Here is a 14,287-nt window from a genome sequence, read left to right as displayed (position 1 = left end):
TCAATCTATTAGTCTATGAATAGATTAATCCCATCATGAGGCAGAACCCCCTCATGACTTAAAGATCTCCTAAAGATACCACCTGGTCCCATTTCTTAATACTTCACAACATTTTTTAAAAAATTTATTTATTTATTTTGAAATTCAGAGAGAGCGGGAGAGACAGAGAGAGAAATCTTTCACCACTGGTTCACTCCCCAGATGGCCACAACAGCCAGCACTGGGCCAGACTGAAGTCAGGAGCCCAGGAGATTCATCTGGATCTCCCATATGCTTGGCAGGGACCCAAACACTTGGGCCATCTTCCACTACTGTTCCCAGGCCATTAGCTGGGAGCTGGGTTGGAAGTGGAGCAGCCAGGACATGAACTGGTGCTCATATGGGATGCCGGCATCACAGGCAATGACTCAACCCACTATGCCACAATGATAGCCCCTCAATATGATTTTTGATGGGGACATTTGAACTATAGTATAAGTATAGCAAAATTTCAAATATGAGACTTTTGGGTGTTGGGAGTTGGTAAGTATAGTTTGCCTGTGAGAGAGATGTGATTAACCGTGACCAGAGAGTAGATGCTGGTAGATGGTTATATAATGGTCTCCCATGAATCATACCTTCCTGTGTTACAGGCCTCTTTGCAATGTGACATTGTTGCTCCTCTGTGAAGAGGTAGAATCTGTTTCTCTGCTGGCCTTGTAACTTCCTTTTACCATGAAAATGGGCCCCTGGATACCCAGTTTTGGGCAGGTGACAGGCGGAGAAGGCTACCAAGGTTGGAAGAATGTGATACATGTGAGATTGTTAAAGAATCAGAGTCTAGATCTTAAGGAAACCCCTGGCTTCCCCCTTATCCCTCTTAGAACACTGCTTAGACTAAGCATGTGAAGAAGCCTGAAAAGACGACTCAAGGGAGATACACAGACCAGCCGCCCCAGATGTCCCAGCTGAGCTCAGCCCCCCCGCAGAATCCTGCTGCCTGAGTAAACACAGACAAATCTGAAGAGAGTAATTACCTGGTCAACCTGTACGGAATCATGAAAAACAAGCAGTTGTGTTACTTTTAGCCACTGGGCTTTTGTGTGGTTTGTTCCTCAGTGGTAGATAACTGAAACAGCAGCTGGACCACATGACATTTCATATATTACCTGTTTATATGGAACCTTTTATTCCAATAAAAGAGAGATGGCAAAGCATTATGGTCATCAAAATAACTTGGGTCAACATTATTTAATGTTGATTGAGTAACCATAAATCATGGTATCATCATTAAACTAGAATGAAGTGATACTTACATAATACAGTTTTTTTTTGTATAATGGAGTACTTTTTGTAGTGTAAGAATAATTGTCATTAGCTTTAATTAGTTCTGCAATGAATAGAAAAGACATATAAAGAAGTATAAAAAAAAAAAAAACCCAAAACCTTTATACTGATCATTATCTGAGCCAAAAAGAAACCTTAGTAGTAGAGATAGACTGGAACAACAACAACAAAATTGGTCAGTGGAGTGTCAATACTGTCATCTTCACCAAAAAGTCAAAAGAAATGCTCTTAACTTTTTAGTGCCAAACATTTTGTCCTAATAAGATTCTGGGACTGACTATGATTTATTCAATAATTCTTTTATTTGAAAACAATATTGAGTGCTTACTAAACATCCCAGGCATTATGCTAGATATTGGAGATACAGTCATGAATAAGATAGGTATGGTTTGTGACCTCATAAATTCAGTTTGGAGTAGAGTATGTGTTGAACAGAAAAGCAAATATAGTATTAAAATGGACGGGACCCTATAACAATAAAATTCTGTTTACTCCTCTTATTTCCCTTAACTGAATGGCCTCCAGACAGCAACTGGGAAACACTGCTATTCACTTTACAAATTCTAGTCCCTTTTGCAGGAAGTGCTACATCTTGATCCTTTTGTTGCTAGGTTCCTGGAGACATACACATGCCCCTGGGTTACATTATAAAGGGGACCTTTATATTCAGTCTTGATGTCACTAACCCACAGAAGATGCTAAATAATAGAAAATGCCATTCTTTGATTTTCCCTTGGGATTTCCAGCTGATGCCTAAATGGATTTTCTGGAAGAAAGGCTGTCTTCAGAGAACTCTTCTTAATGTTAGTGAGAGTAGTTTCAAATGAATGAAGTCTGCTTTGAAGTCTACTGTAGGGACTGCCTGACTGGTTTTTGGTTTGCTTTTGACTGTGCTCTCTCTCAGGCATCTCTCAGGACTGCGATGGCACCTACACAGTATACATACAATAGTAAAGGTTTCTTGAATGACTTAAAGAGTTGTTGTGGGAAAATTATCACTTTAGCCCATGATTATTTTCCTATTGCATTTTTATTTGGGTGTATTAAAAACTTTGATTTGTTTTTGTATTCGTGTAAACCGTATTATTATAATATGGTACAGCAACCAAACAAGTAAAGACAAATAAATAAATATAAACACAGGAAACAATGCAAGAACTCTGATAGATTTTTTTAATATTTTGCCTGTGAAAGATAATTTTTAAACATCTCAAGAAAATTGTTTTTAATTGTCTTACATCATTAATAAACATGATTATTGTAAACATATCAGGGACAATATGGAATAACAGAAAAACACTAAAACTGAAACCAACTTTGTAAAACAGCACTTGTAACAGCCAGCACAGGATGCGTAGTTTCAATACCATGCTACTAGAGGGCAGACAATAATGCCAACACTCAACATTGGTAAGAATATGGAACAGTAGGGAAAGCCAACGCTGAGGCCAAAATTTCTTCCTCTTAGACAACAGACGTTGCAAAGCGATTTCATTACAAAAGTAGAACCTGTCAAGGAAGACTTGACATCCCTAGGAATGAGCTTTCTGCCTATCAGAGCTGCAGAGTTTGATAGCCAGGAGTCCTGGCTCCTGCCTTGGAATCAACTCAGAGGCCTTTCTCTTGGCCCTTTCTGGAGGCTCTTTATGCGTTTCTTTTCTTTAAGGAACACACACACACACACACACACACACACAAAAGGAGTTACCCCTCCATCCCATTCACCCCGCCCTTCGCTGGATCACTTGACCCCTTCCCCTCCCTCGCATTGCTCAACCTCTCCTCCAGCGCTCCTTTTTCTCAGACGGGCTGGGCTCCGGCTCCTCCACTTCTGCCCCCTCCCGTCTCCAGGGCTCTTTCTTTCTCTCCCCTGCCCTCCCCTCCCCCAGCCTTGCCGCGGGGCGTGCTTCCCTTCCCCCGCCTCCCGGGCTCGCACCCTCCCCTCCCCCGCCTCCTGCCTTGTGACACATCCCGGGCCCTCCCGGAGGCGGCAGCAGCGGCCGCCGCGGCAGCAGCACCAGCCGCCACCTCCACCTCCACCTCCACCTCCACCGCAACCCGGCTCAGCCTCTCCCCGGCCCGCCGCTGCTGCAGTCATGGCTGCTGACGGGGTGGACGAACGCTCGCCACTGCTGTCAGCATCCCATTCGGGGAATGTCACTCCCACGGCCCCACCGTACTTGCAAGAAAGCAGTCCCAGAGGTAAGGCCAGCGTAGACCGTAGACCATTCTCCTTTGCAAGGAAGAACCTAGAACGACTTGGGCGTTTAGCTTAGAGAAGGAGGCCAGCCTCTCTCTCGGGCTGGGGGAGAAGGATGCTGACTTGTGCCTTCCCGATCAATGCCTGCTTCCCTGACAGCTTCTCCGCAGGGCTGTTCTGGTGGTGGTGGTGGTGGTGGTGGTGGTGGAGCGTGTGTGTGTGTGTGTGTGTGTGTGTGTGTGTGTATTTCACCACTTCTTACCCTGGGGTACAGGATATGACAGGAATTTCCCAAGCTGTGCGTTGTGTGTTGCGCGTTGCTGTTTTCAGAGCCGCCCCTAAGTGCGGCTGGGAGGTGGTGCAAACCTTTCACAGTCATTCACAAATCCTTTTGCATGGCTAAGAAAGGAGAGAGGATGGCTCACCTTGGCTTCTGTCCTTGAAAGGACTTGAGCTTGAAAAATGTGCATCTCTTAGTATTCACCCACCAATGCTCTGTTCAATAAGGAAATTGCCTTACCAAAATGGGTAGAGTTAATCAATAGTCGTCATGTACTTGAAATCCCTGCCGGTCCCTAACACTCCTACTTGAAAGCAATGGTGTTAGCTTCAGTTGTGAATGAGGGAGAAGAATCTTACTTCTGATAGAAGGGAAGATGGGGGTGTGTTTTTAAGGAGAATTTTGGTTGAGATTGAAATTAATTTCTAAACGAGTAACTGTAGTTAAAGGTGCATGTATTTCTGTTTGCTTTTCTTAAGATAGAATCAAAAATATTTGATGACAATAGGATCTAGAGCAGGAAAGGGGAGATTCTTTTTATGAACTATCCAATTTATTTGAAGATCTATCTTTTAAGCCTTTCTGTTGATTACTATAGCAGCAATAAGGTGGAGTCAGGAGTTATAAAAAATGAAAGGTGAGACTTTAAGAAACCACTTAGGGGAGTGAAAAGATTGGCCAAATATGGCACTGGCAAATGTAACTTAAGTGCATCTCTTTTTTGGGGACTAAATGAGAGTGTACTTAAAAAAACCAAGGGGACAAGAATTAATACTTTTGAAAATGTGGGCAAGTCGTGCTTCTCATAGCACAACTTTTTCTAAGTTCCAATCTGGAATTGGAGTAGCTGTAGAGCAGGTTGAACTTGTTCAGTGTTTGAAATTTCCATTTAACACTTCAAAACTTGAAAATCTACTTAATCCACACTTAACAAGGAGCAGAACAAGGAAAAAGAGATATAGCTGAGAATAATCCAGTGCTATTGATGACTTGAGGACTAAGGTGCAAAATGGAGCAGGGACTTAGCCACACTAGCCCATCAGTAATGCTTGCTGATCAGCATTAATTAAATTTACATCACAGGCCACCCAAGTGGTGGGGGTTTCTTTAATGGGTTGATTTGATATTAATATTTTACTGTCACCTAAACTGTGTGATATCAACTAAGCTGAAACACTCATTAAGGAATGTTTTGTCTTCATCAATTCAGCCCTTTAAGACAACTTACTAAGAGACAAAGTTTGGATTTAAGTAATCATTCTATAACCTATTTTCATACCCTCTCTTTTGGATTCTCTTTGTAAATTTTTAATCAACTGGTGGCTAACTTATTTCCACAAAATGCTAATATTCATGGGCCTATTTGTGGACTTCCTTGCTGTTTGCCATATACTTGTCTAATCTCATTGGGCTCCTGCACACACAGTAAATTCAAGTTCTGTTCAGCTGCTGAGAAAAAAGTCATTTCATTTCTGGAAAACTCATACCAACCAGAGAAATCAGTGATTTAGCAAACAGCGTCTTCCTTTTGCTAGAATAAGTTTTTGTTTTAACTGGTGAATGAGACAGGAGGATATTAGATCATTACAAACACTAATACCTATAAAACAAGAAGCATAAATGAGAAGTCAAGCCACTTTGTTTACATTCTGACAGAATATCTTTTCTTGATAAATAACAAATAAGCATCTTCATATATCATATTAGCAGGATCTAATTCTAGAAGAGTACCACTATTCATTTTCTCAGTAATTGATTGGGCAGTACAAGGTGCCAGGTAATGCTTCAGGTGAACAGATCCCACTGAACCCATGCTGACTTGGAGCCTATATTGCAGTGGGGAGAAGGAATTGGTAAGCACATGACCGAATTACTACAGATAGTAAGAAAAATTCTGTCATTAGACCAGATATTTTTAGTAGTTTGTGTACAGAGTTGATGGTTGGCATTCAAAAGACCAGAAATAGAATGTAATTTCTGATAATGAACTTTAGTTTATACATAATACATAATTTATATAGTCTACTCTTGGTTTTCATGGGAGATTTATTCCTGGATGCTCTATGGATACCCAAATCCATGTATGATCAAGTCTCTTATATAAAAATGATGTAATATTTGCACATATCTTCTTTTTTTATTTTATTTTATTTAATGAACATAAATTTCCAAAGTACAGTTTATGGATTACAATAGCTTCCCCCCCATAACTTCCCTCCCACCCACAACACTCCCCTCTCCCACTCCCTCTCCCCTTCCATTCACATCAAGATTAATTTTCAATTATCTTTATATACAGAAGATCAATTTAGCATATATTAAGTAAAGATTTCCACAGTTTACACCCACACAGAAACACAAAGTGTAAAATACTATTTGAGTACTAGTTATAGCATTAATTAAACACCTAAGAGTAATTGTGTATTAATTACAGAGTTCAACCAATCGTTTTAAGTAGAACATAAAAAAATACTAAAAGGGTAAAGTATTCTTTTTTCTTTTTTTTGTTTGTTATATAGTTTTTTTTTATTTAATAAATGTGAATTTACAAAGTGCAACTTGTGTATTGTTGTGGCTCCCCCCCAACCTCCCTCCCTCCCGTGGCTCTCCCCTCACCCACTCCCTCTCCCATCCTGCCCTTCATCGAGTTTCATTTTCAATTACCTTCATATACTGAAGATCAACTTAGTATATACTAAGCAAGGATTTCAACAGGCTGCACTCACACAACCGCACAAGGTATAGGGTATTGTTCGACTAGTAGTCTTGTTTTTAAGTTTCAAAGTAAAACACATTAAGGACAGAGATCCTACGTGGGGAGCATGTACCCAGTGACTCCCATTGTTAACAATTGGCACTCTTATTTATGACGTCAGCAATCACCCGAGACTCTTGCTATGAGCTATCTAGGCTATGGAAGCTCCTTGAGTTCACCAACTCTGAACTTGTTTAGTCAAGACCGTATCACAGTGGAGGTTCCTTCCTCCCTTCAGAGAAAGGCGCCTCCCTCCTTGATGGCCTGTTCCTTCTGCTGGGGTCTTGTCCACCAGGATCTTTCATTTAGATTGTTTTTTGCCACCGTGTCATGGCTTTCCATGCCTATGAGACTCTCATGGACCTTTTAGCCAGATCCGAATGTCCCAAGGCTTGATTCTGAGGCAGGAGTTGCACATATCTTCTATCATTGCTCCCATATGCTTTAAATCATCCATCCCTGCATTACTTATAATACCTAATACTATGTAAATAGTTTGTGAATGGTTGTTTTCCTATTTTGTTTAGGGAGTAATTACAAGACAAAAGTCTGTGCATGTTCACTACAGCTGCAATTTTTTTTAAAGATTTTATTTATTTATTTGACAGGTAGAGTTACAGAGACAGAGAGAAAGGTCCTCCTTCTGTTGGTTCACTCCCCAAATGGCCACAACAGCTGCAATAGCCAGAGCTGTGCCAATCTGAAGCCAGAAGCCAGGTGATTCTTTCTGGTCTCCCACGCAGGTGCAGGGGCCCAAGCACTTGGGCCATCCTCCACTGCTATCCCAGCAGAGAGCTGGACTGGAAGAGGGGCAGCTGGGACTAGAACCGGCGCCCGTATGGGATGCCAGCGCTGCAGGTGGAGGATTAACCCAGTGTGCCACAGTGCCGGTCCCATACAGATGCAATTTTTAAAAAAGCATATTTCCTATCTGCAGGTGGTTGAATCTGCCAGATGCAGAATCCATGAATTCAGAGGCTGACTGTAATTACTCAAAACTTTATCTAAAGAACAAGAAGTCAAGAGATAGAGCAAGTGAATATTTTCTCCAGCATGACCATTTGCTTTTTGAGTCACCTTCTAAAGAACAGGAATATTCTCATACCCAAGATGAAATATTCCATTTCAGTTTGAAACTTGGTGGAAGGTTTATTGCTAGGCAGGTTATTAATAGTGTAGCCTGGAGCGGTCAGTATTGCGCATTGGGTTTTAGCACAGGAAGAATCATGTGTGGTCTGTGTAACAATCTACCCGAGTTTCCAATGGAATGCTTCTAGTGTTCTCTACTGTCAGAACTGGATTCTTGCAGAGTAGGGAAATTATTTTCCTGATTGAAGTGCCCCATTTGGTATTCTTGGTAGCTTTTTTTAAGGCAGAGAAATTAAAGTCAAAGATTTTTAGGCCCATTTGAAAGGAGTATGGTAGATACCCTACCTAACATACACAGTTTGGATGTGTTCATAGATTCCTTTATATGGGCTGCTTTTTTGGTAGGATATGGCAAAAATTATCTTTAAATTTCTAAGATCTCTGTGAAAAACGGTTTATATTTGAGGTTATCTAATTATCTATGCACAGTATTGAATATCGGAATGTATTTTATATGTCACTGTAATTCATAAAGGGAAAATAATTTGTTAAATGGGCAGTTTGATTTACTTGGTTTATTTGTTTTGTTCAATCAGTAAGCCAATATCTGGGTACAGGACAAGCTCTGAGGTAATAGAGTAAAACAGAAATGACTCCCCTTCCAGTGTAGTGGAGGTATTGAAATGTGAATGACATAATCACACAGCAAATACACAATGCAATGGGAATGAAATGGGGCTGGATATGGATCCAGGAGCCTTAAGAGTATGTATTGCTGGCACCGCGGCTCAATAGGCTAATCCTCCGCCTGCGGTGCTGGCACACTGGGTTCTAGTCCCAGTCGGGGCGCCGGAATCTGTCCCGGTTGCTCCTCTTCCTGTCCAGCTCTCTACTGTGGCCCGGGAGTGCAGTGGAGGATGGTACCTGGCTCCTGGCTTCGGATCAGCGCGGTGCACTGGCCCCATCGCGCTGGCCACAGCAGCCATTGGAGGGTGAACCAATGGAAAAAGGAAGACTTTTCTCTCTGTCTCTCCCTTTCACTGTCCACTCTGCCTGTCAAAAATTAAAAAAAATAAATCAAAGAGTATATATTAAGATTTAACCAGATTAAAGGAATCAGAGAAGGTTTTCCTCAGGATTGATTGTGATCTGAAGGTTAATTTGGCAAAAGGGAAACTGGAAGAACATTCTAGACAGTGTGGGCAAAGCTCTTTGAAGGATGGAGTTTGATACATACAAGCAACTGAGGGAAGGCCAATGTGGCTAAAGTGGATGCAGCCGTGGGGGAAGTGCTGCAAGATGGATTGAGGGGTATGTGTAGGTGATATTATCCACAGACTCTCTTCCCCCTCTAAAGAATTCTGTCTTCTAATATTCAAGTCCTTTTGTAGATCCTCCTCATGAATTTGGGCTGCCCCAGGACTTGATTTTGACCCCTAGAAAAAGGTAGAAGATGCACTGAATGACTTCACAGCCTAGGTCAGAAGACATTTTAAAATTTTTGCATTGGTGTCTTGTAAAATGCACTCTGCTAAGAGTAACTAGTCATGAGAAGTGGATACCCTGAGACTGCCATGCTTTGAGGAACTCTGAATGAGCCACTGGGAGAGGCTTCATGGATGTTGTCCAGCCCTCAGCCCTGGGAGTGAGGTTGCCATCTTGGATACCCATCTCAGCTGAGCCTTCAGATGGCTCCAGCCCTACCCAGATTCTTACTACAAATGCATAGTAGACTGTAGATGAAAGGCATCTAAGTGAGGCTGAATAACCTATAGAATCATGTGCATAGATATAAAACTGCTGTGTTAAGCTACTAAGGATCTGAGTGATTTGTTCTGTAGCAAAAGATAACCAGCAATGCATATCAGTCAGTCTACCTTATTGTTGTTCATGTTAAGGAATGGTGCCTTAAACAAGGGGAAAGAGGATGACTGGATTCACTTTATTATTGCCATTGTTAAAAATTGCTCTATAGATTGAAGAATGAATTGAAAGGTAGACTAGAATAGGCCACTTGTTTGGCTGTTTTAATAATTCAGGTAAATTCAGTGAATTGCAGTAATAGCTTGAGCTCAGATGGTGATAGGGTGGAAAGAATCACTATGTTCCTAAATCTGTATATATGAAATGTGTGAAGTTTGTATGCCTTAAATGAAAAAAAAGAGATGTGATAGAGATGGAGAGACAAGGGATGATGTTAGGAGATGGCTTGGACAGAGCTTGATGATGGATTGCATGTGAAAGTGAGAGGGAGGTATCAAGGTTACCCCCTAGAATTCTGGCTTATACACCTCAGTGGTGTGATTGCCTGTACTAGGAGAAGACCAAAAGAGGACCAAGTTTGGTGAATACAGATAATGAGCTTAGTTTTAGATATGATATATCTCAGATTTCAAATATCCAAGAAGGCAAGTGGCAATGGGATCTACAATTGTAGTGCTAAGAAATGAGGCCTGGGATAAAATATAAAATTGTGCATTATTTATATGTTGGTGAGAGTTAAATATATGAATGTTGATTCAGAGTTTCCCATGGCCCCCCAAGTATCACCGGATGTGGCATGCTGAAGCTTACATGTGCTGAAGTACTGATTAAAGCTTTCTGGCCAGTGACCTCCAGCTCTGAGTAGCCATACAAATATTGTAATTTTTCCGTGTGTACCAGTATGTGAAAAATGTCTGGGACACTCTATATGATACCACACAGGGAGAAAGAGTAGAGTAAGAAGAGGAGAGAGCCTGGACAGTTTTGAAAAGCTCCTGCATTTAATGAGTAGGTAGATAAAGATGTACTTCACTGCCAGCAAGGTAAGATGAAAACCAGGAGACAGTAATAGCAGAGAATCAAAGGGGGAAAAAATACTTCAAGAAAGTAGTTATCAAGGGGCCGGCGCTGTGGCTGTAGGTTAATCCTCTGCCTGCGGCGCTGGCATCCCAAATGGGTGCCAGTTCTAGTCCCGGCTGCTCCTCTTCCCATCCAGCTCTCTGCTATGGCCTGGGAAAGCAGTAGAAGATGGCCCAAGTCCCTGGGCCCCTGCACCCATGTGGGAGACCGGAAGAAGCACCTGGCTCCTGGCTTTGGATTGGCGTAGTTCTGGCCATTGCAGCCATTTGGGGAGTGAACCAACGGACGGAAGACCTTTCTCTCTGTCCTTCTTTCTGTCTGTAACTCAACTCTCAAATAAAATAAATAAAATGTTAAAAAAAAGAAAAAAGTAGTTATCAAATATGCCAAAAGCTACAAAAGGAACAAAGCAGATAAGGACCAAAAATGTCTTTTGAACTTAGTGTCGTGCAGACCATTAGTGACTTTGATGAGAGTCACTTAAATATGTTTATATTCAAGTCCTTTTTAAGAAATTGCAGAATTACTCATTTCATCTAATGTAAGAGTCTAATATACCTTATTTTAATTGCAAAATACCTTGAATCAGTTTAACGTCAATGAAGAGATTAATATTCCTTTACATTGAAATACATTTAGGTCTTTAGGAAGTACGTTTGTTCTTTAGAAGGCATTATTCCTTTCACTTTTGTAAAAGTATGAATTTGAAATTGTTTGAGGTAATGTTTTCAGTAACTAGAAACATAAAATAAATTGATTCCTAGTTTGTGACATGTTATTTAAAATGCACTCTTCTACATTCTTAAAAATCCTGCAGTACGTAGATGGAATTTTAGTGACCTTTTCATGGTCCACACCTGTAGAAATCAGGCTAGAGATAGTGCCTTAGTCTAAATTGGGGGTAAGATCTCAGTTTTTTAGGAGTCTGTTCTTGTACATTAGACTAGTCATTTACTAACCTCAAGTCCTTGATTATATTTTGGTGATCTTTTATTTTTGAATGTCCTTGCATCCTTGCAGAATTTAACAGTGACTAGAAGAGATAATGCAGACCCACAGAACCATACCACACACACAACCCATTGTAAGGTTAGATTAAATTCTCTATTTGCCAAGGATTCTGAAAGTAATGGAAGCCAGGTTGTCACAATGAGCAAGAAAGATGTAATGTGATTGAGAGTAGTTTCCTGAAGCTCCTGCCAGGCCCTTGTAGGGTATGCACCTGCTGTATATAATGAACTTAATTTTGTTCTGTGTTAGTGCTCTGTTTAAGGAAAGTTTCCAAATGTTCTTGAATCAAAATCTGCTTCACTAAGCCCATATCCTTATGAGCCCAAAAGTTGGTGAAGTATATCTGTTTGCCTTTCCATTATTTGGGCAAGCCCGATTCCTGTTACAATTCTTTTCCATTATTCTGCCAGCATCAGCCTATGGGATCCTTTTGTACTATTTTATAATGCCTACATTTCCTTTTTGTTCTACCCAGCATCTTTAAAACATTAGTCAAGAAATGCTTCATTCATTCGCTCATCCTTTCAAGTATTTGAGTGCCTACCATACTATTCCAGATACTGAGGAGCTTATATTCCAGTAAGAAATAGATACAGTAAACATCACGAATTCAGAGAGTGAAGAAAACAAAGCAGTGCTTGGGGATAGAAAGTAGCTGCCTGGATGGGGAATGTTTCAGAAGCGTGTTCAGGAAAGACAACAGAGTTGACTGCTCAGAGACCTGAAAAATGAGTTGGAATCAATTATTTGCAAGATTTAGGGGATAAGTGTTTCTGGCCAGCTCCTAGCAAGTGTAACGCTTTTAGTTTTAAAAATAAGGAGGACAGTGGGTTAGAGCACTGTGATGTAGAGGTGGTGAGGTAGCAGAGATCAGAGGAGTAGACTAGCAAAGACTGGGACAGCTTTGTAGGCCACCATCAGGAGACAACTTTGTGTTCTGAGGATATGAGAAGCATGGTTTTCCGTAAAGGAGAGTGATGAAATGCTTCACTTTTCAAGGAGAGAATCCTGGTAGGTATATGGAGAATGGATTATAGTGGTGCCAGGATTGTGATGGAAGAATCAATAGACAATAAGAGACGAGACTAAACAGGAGGAAGTTAGAATGGAATGGGCAAGAGGTGAAGGTGGTCTGAGCCAGGGCAGAGGTGATGGAAGCACTGAAATTGGTTGTATTCAGCACATATTTTAAACATAGAGCAACAAGACTTGCAAAATGGGTTGAATCAGTGGAAAGGACTCACAAATCTCCAAACCTGACCTAAGCAACTGGGTAAAAGGTTGTGTTTTTATCTGAGAAAGGCAAACAGAAGGAAGAGTTGACTGTGCAAGGGGGAGAGGGAGTGGGAATCAATTCTATTTTAGACATGTTGAATTTGAAATGCCTTTTGCCATCTTTCAAGAGGAGCTTTCGAGTAGGCAGTTGGATGTACAAGTCTGGAGTCTGAGGAGACCTTGGAGTTGGAGAGAAATCTCATTCAGCAATTGCGTACTGATATATGTTCAGATTTCCCTCTGGGGAGAAGGTGCTCTTTGCCTCCTGTCTATTTCCAAGGAAGATGCAGACTCTCTCTTCAGCAGTGGCAAACTTTGAGGGTAAAGCACTCTTAAAATTTTGCAGTATTTGCCAGATGGAGACAGATGTGAAACAGATGTTTACAGATGTTGAAGAGGAGCTGCAGGATGTGTGTACATAACTCTTTTTGAGGGCAATAAGCAAGTATCTGGGAAGTGATCCAAGTGGTAACCCAAAGGGCAACCCTAGTCTTCTATTTTGGGGAAAATCAGACAACCCAGGATACAGTTTGTGCTCAGCCATTGTGTGCTCCATATTTATAATGACTAAGAGGTATTGAATAAACTGGGAATGGCATCTCTTTCCTGGCTTCTGAAGGGGAGGACCTTCTTATTCTTTTCTCTTTTTTGAGAAGGCTTCTGTGGCTCTTTTTTTATTAGGAGGGCAGTGCGGATGCAAAGGAGTTAGTGTTGCTTTTGTGCTTTTTTAGATTTGTTCCTTTTCTCCAGTTTCTGTTGTAAAGTAGGCTGCTTTTTTTTCCCTATGAGAATACAAAATATGTGAAAAAGTATGTCTGACTGTGTTCCCTGGACTTCAGGTGAGTTTCTCAAGTATTTTATAACTAAATCCCTTTTCAGTCTCAGGGAAGATCTGCCAGGAGATGTTTGACCTGGGAGACCAGCAAATTGAGTTATTTTTTATCTCTATTAGTTGCTACCTGTTTAACTTGGACTAGTTGCTCTGTGTCTCAGGGCCTCTGTTTTCCATGTTTGTCAAAGGAGTAGCTGATGAGGGTACTTTAAAGACAATTCATGGAAAATGTGCATTATCTTTTAATTCCATTTTCTGCAAACTTTTTGAAGTGTCCTTGTCTTATGTGCCCTTTTGTGGCAGAGTTGTTCTTTGTGATGAATCTGGATACATGTAAGAGAATACAGCTATCTCTTGTGTTAAAAATGTTGGTGCTTATTGTCTTTTCTTACGTCACTCTCTTTTTTTTAAAGATTTATTTTATTTTATTTATTTGAAAGACAGAGTTACAGAGAGGCAGAGAGAGAGAGAGAGAGAGAGAGAGAAAGAAAGAGAGGTCTTCCATCCTCTGGTTCACTCCCCAGATGGCCGCAACGACTGGAGCTGCACTGATCCGAAGCCAGGAGCCAGGAGCCAGGAGCAGGGGCCCAAGCACCTGGGCCACCTTCTACTGCTTTCCCAGGCCATAGCAGAGAGCCGGATCAAAAGTGGAGCAGCCAGGACTAGAACTGGTGC

At 41.1% G+C, this 14,287-nt stretch overlaps 1 protein-coding gene across 1 annotated transcript in view; it reads left to right on the top strand.

The window, feature by feature from the left end:
- The first annotated feature begins 3,125 nt into the window (after nucleotides 1-3,125).
- The window catches only part of PIP4P2 (phosphatidylinositol-4,5-bisphosphate 4-phosphatase 2), a 66,969-nt gene continuing 55,807 nt past the window's right edge, over nucleotides 3,126-14,287 (top strand). Inside the window, exon 1 of the mRNA XM_002710684.5 lies at nucleotides 3,126-3,528. Coding sequence (XP_002710730.1) covers nucleotides 3,423-3,528 — 106 coding nt within the window. The 5' untranslated portion in view covers nucleotides 3,126-3,422. The remainder of the gene's footprint in view (nucleotides 3,529-14,287) is intronic.

The sequence above is a fragment of the Oryctolagus cuniculus genome, chromosome 6 (genome assembly GCF_964237555.1).
Source record: "Oryctolagus cuniculus chromosome 6, mOryCun1.1, whole genome shotgun sequence".
NCBI lineage: Eukaryota > Metazoa > Chordata > Mammalia > Lagomorpha > Leporidae > Oryctolagus > Oryctolagus cuniculus.
The sequence above is the reverse complement of the archived record's forward strand: the minus strand, read 5'-3'. Positions and strand labels throughout refer to the sequence as shown.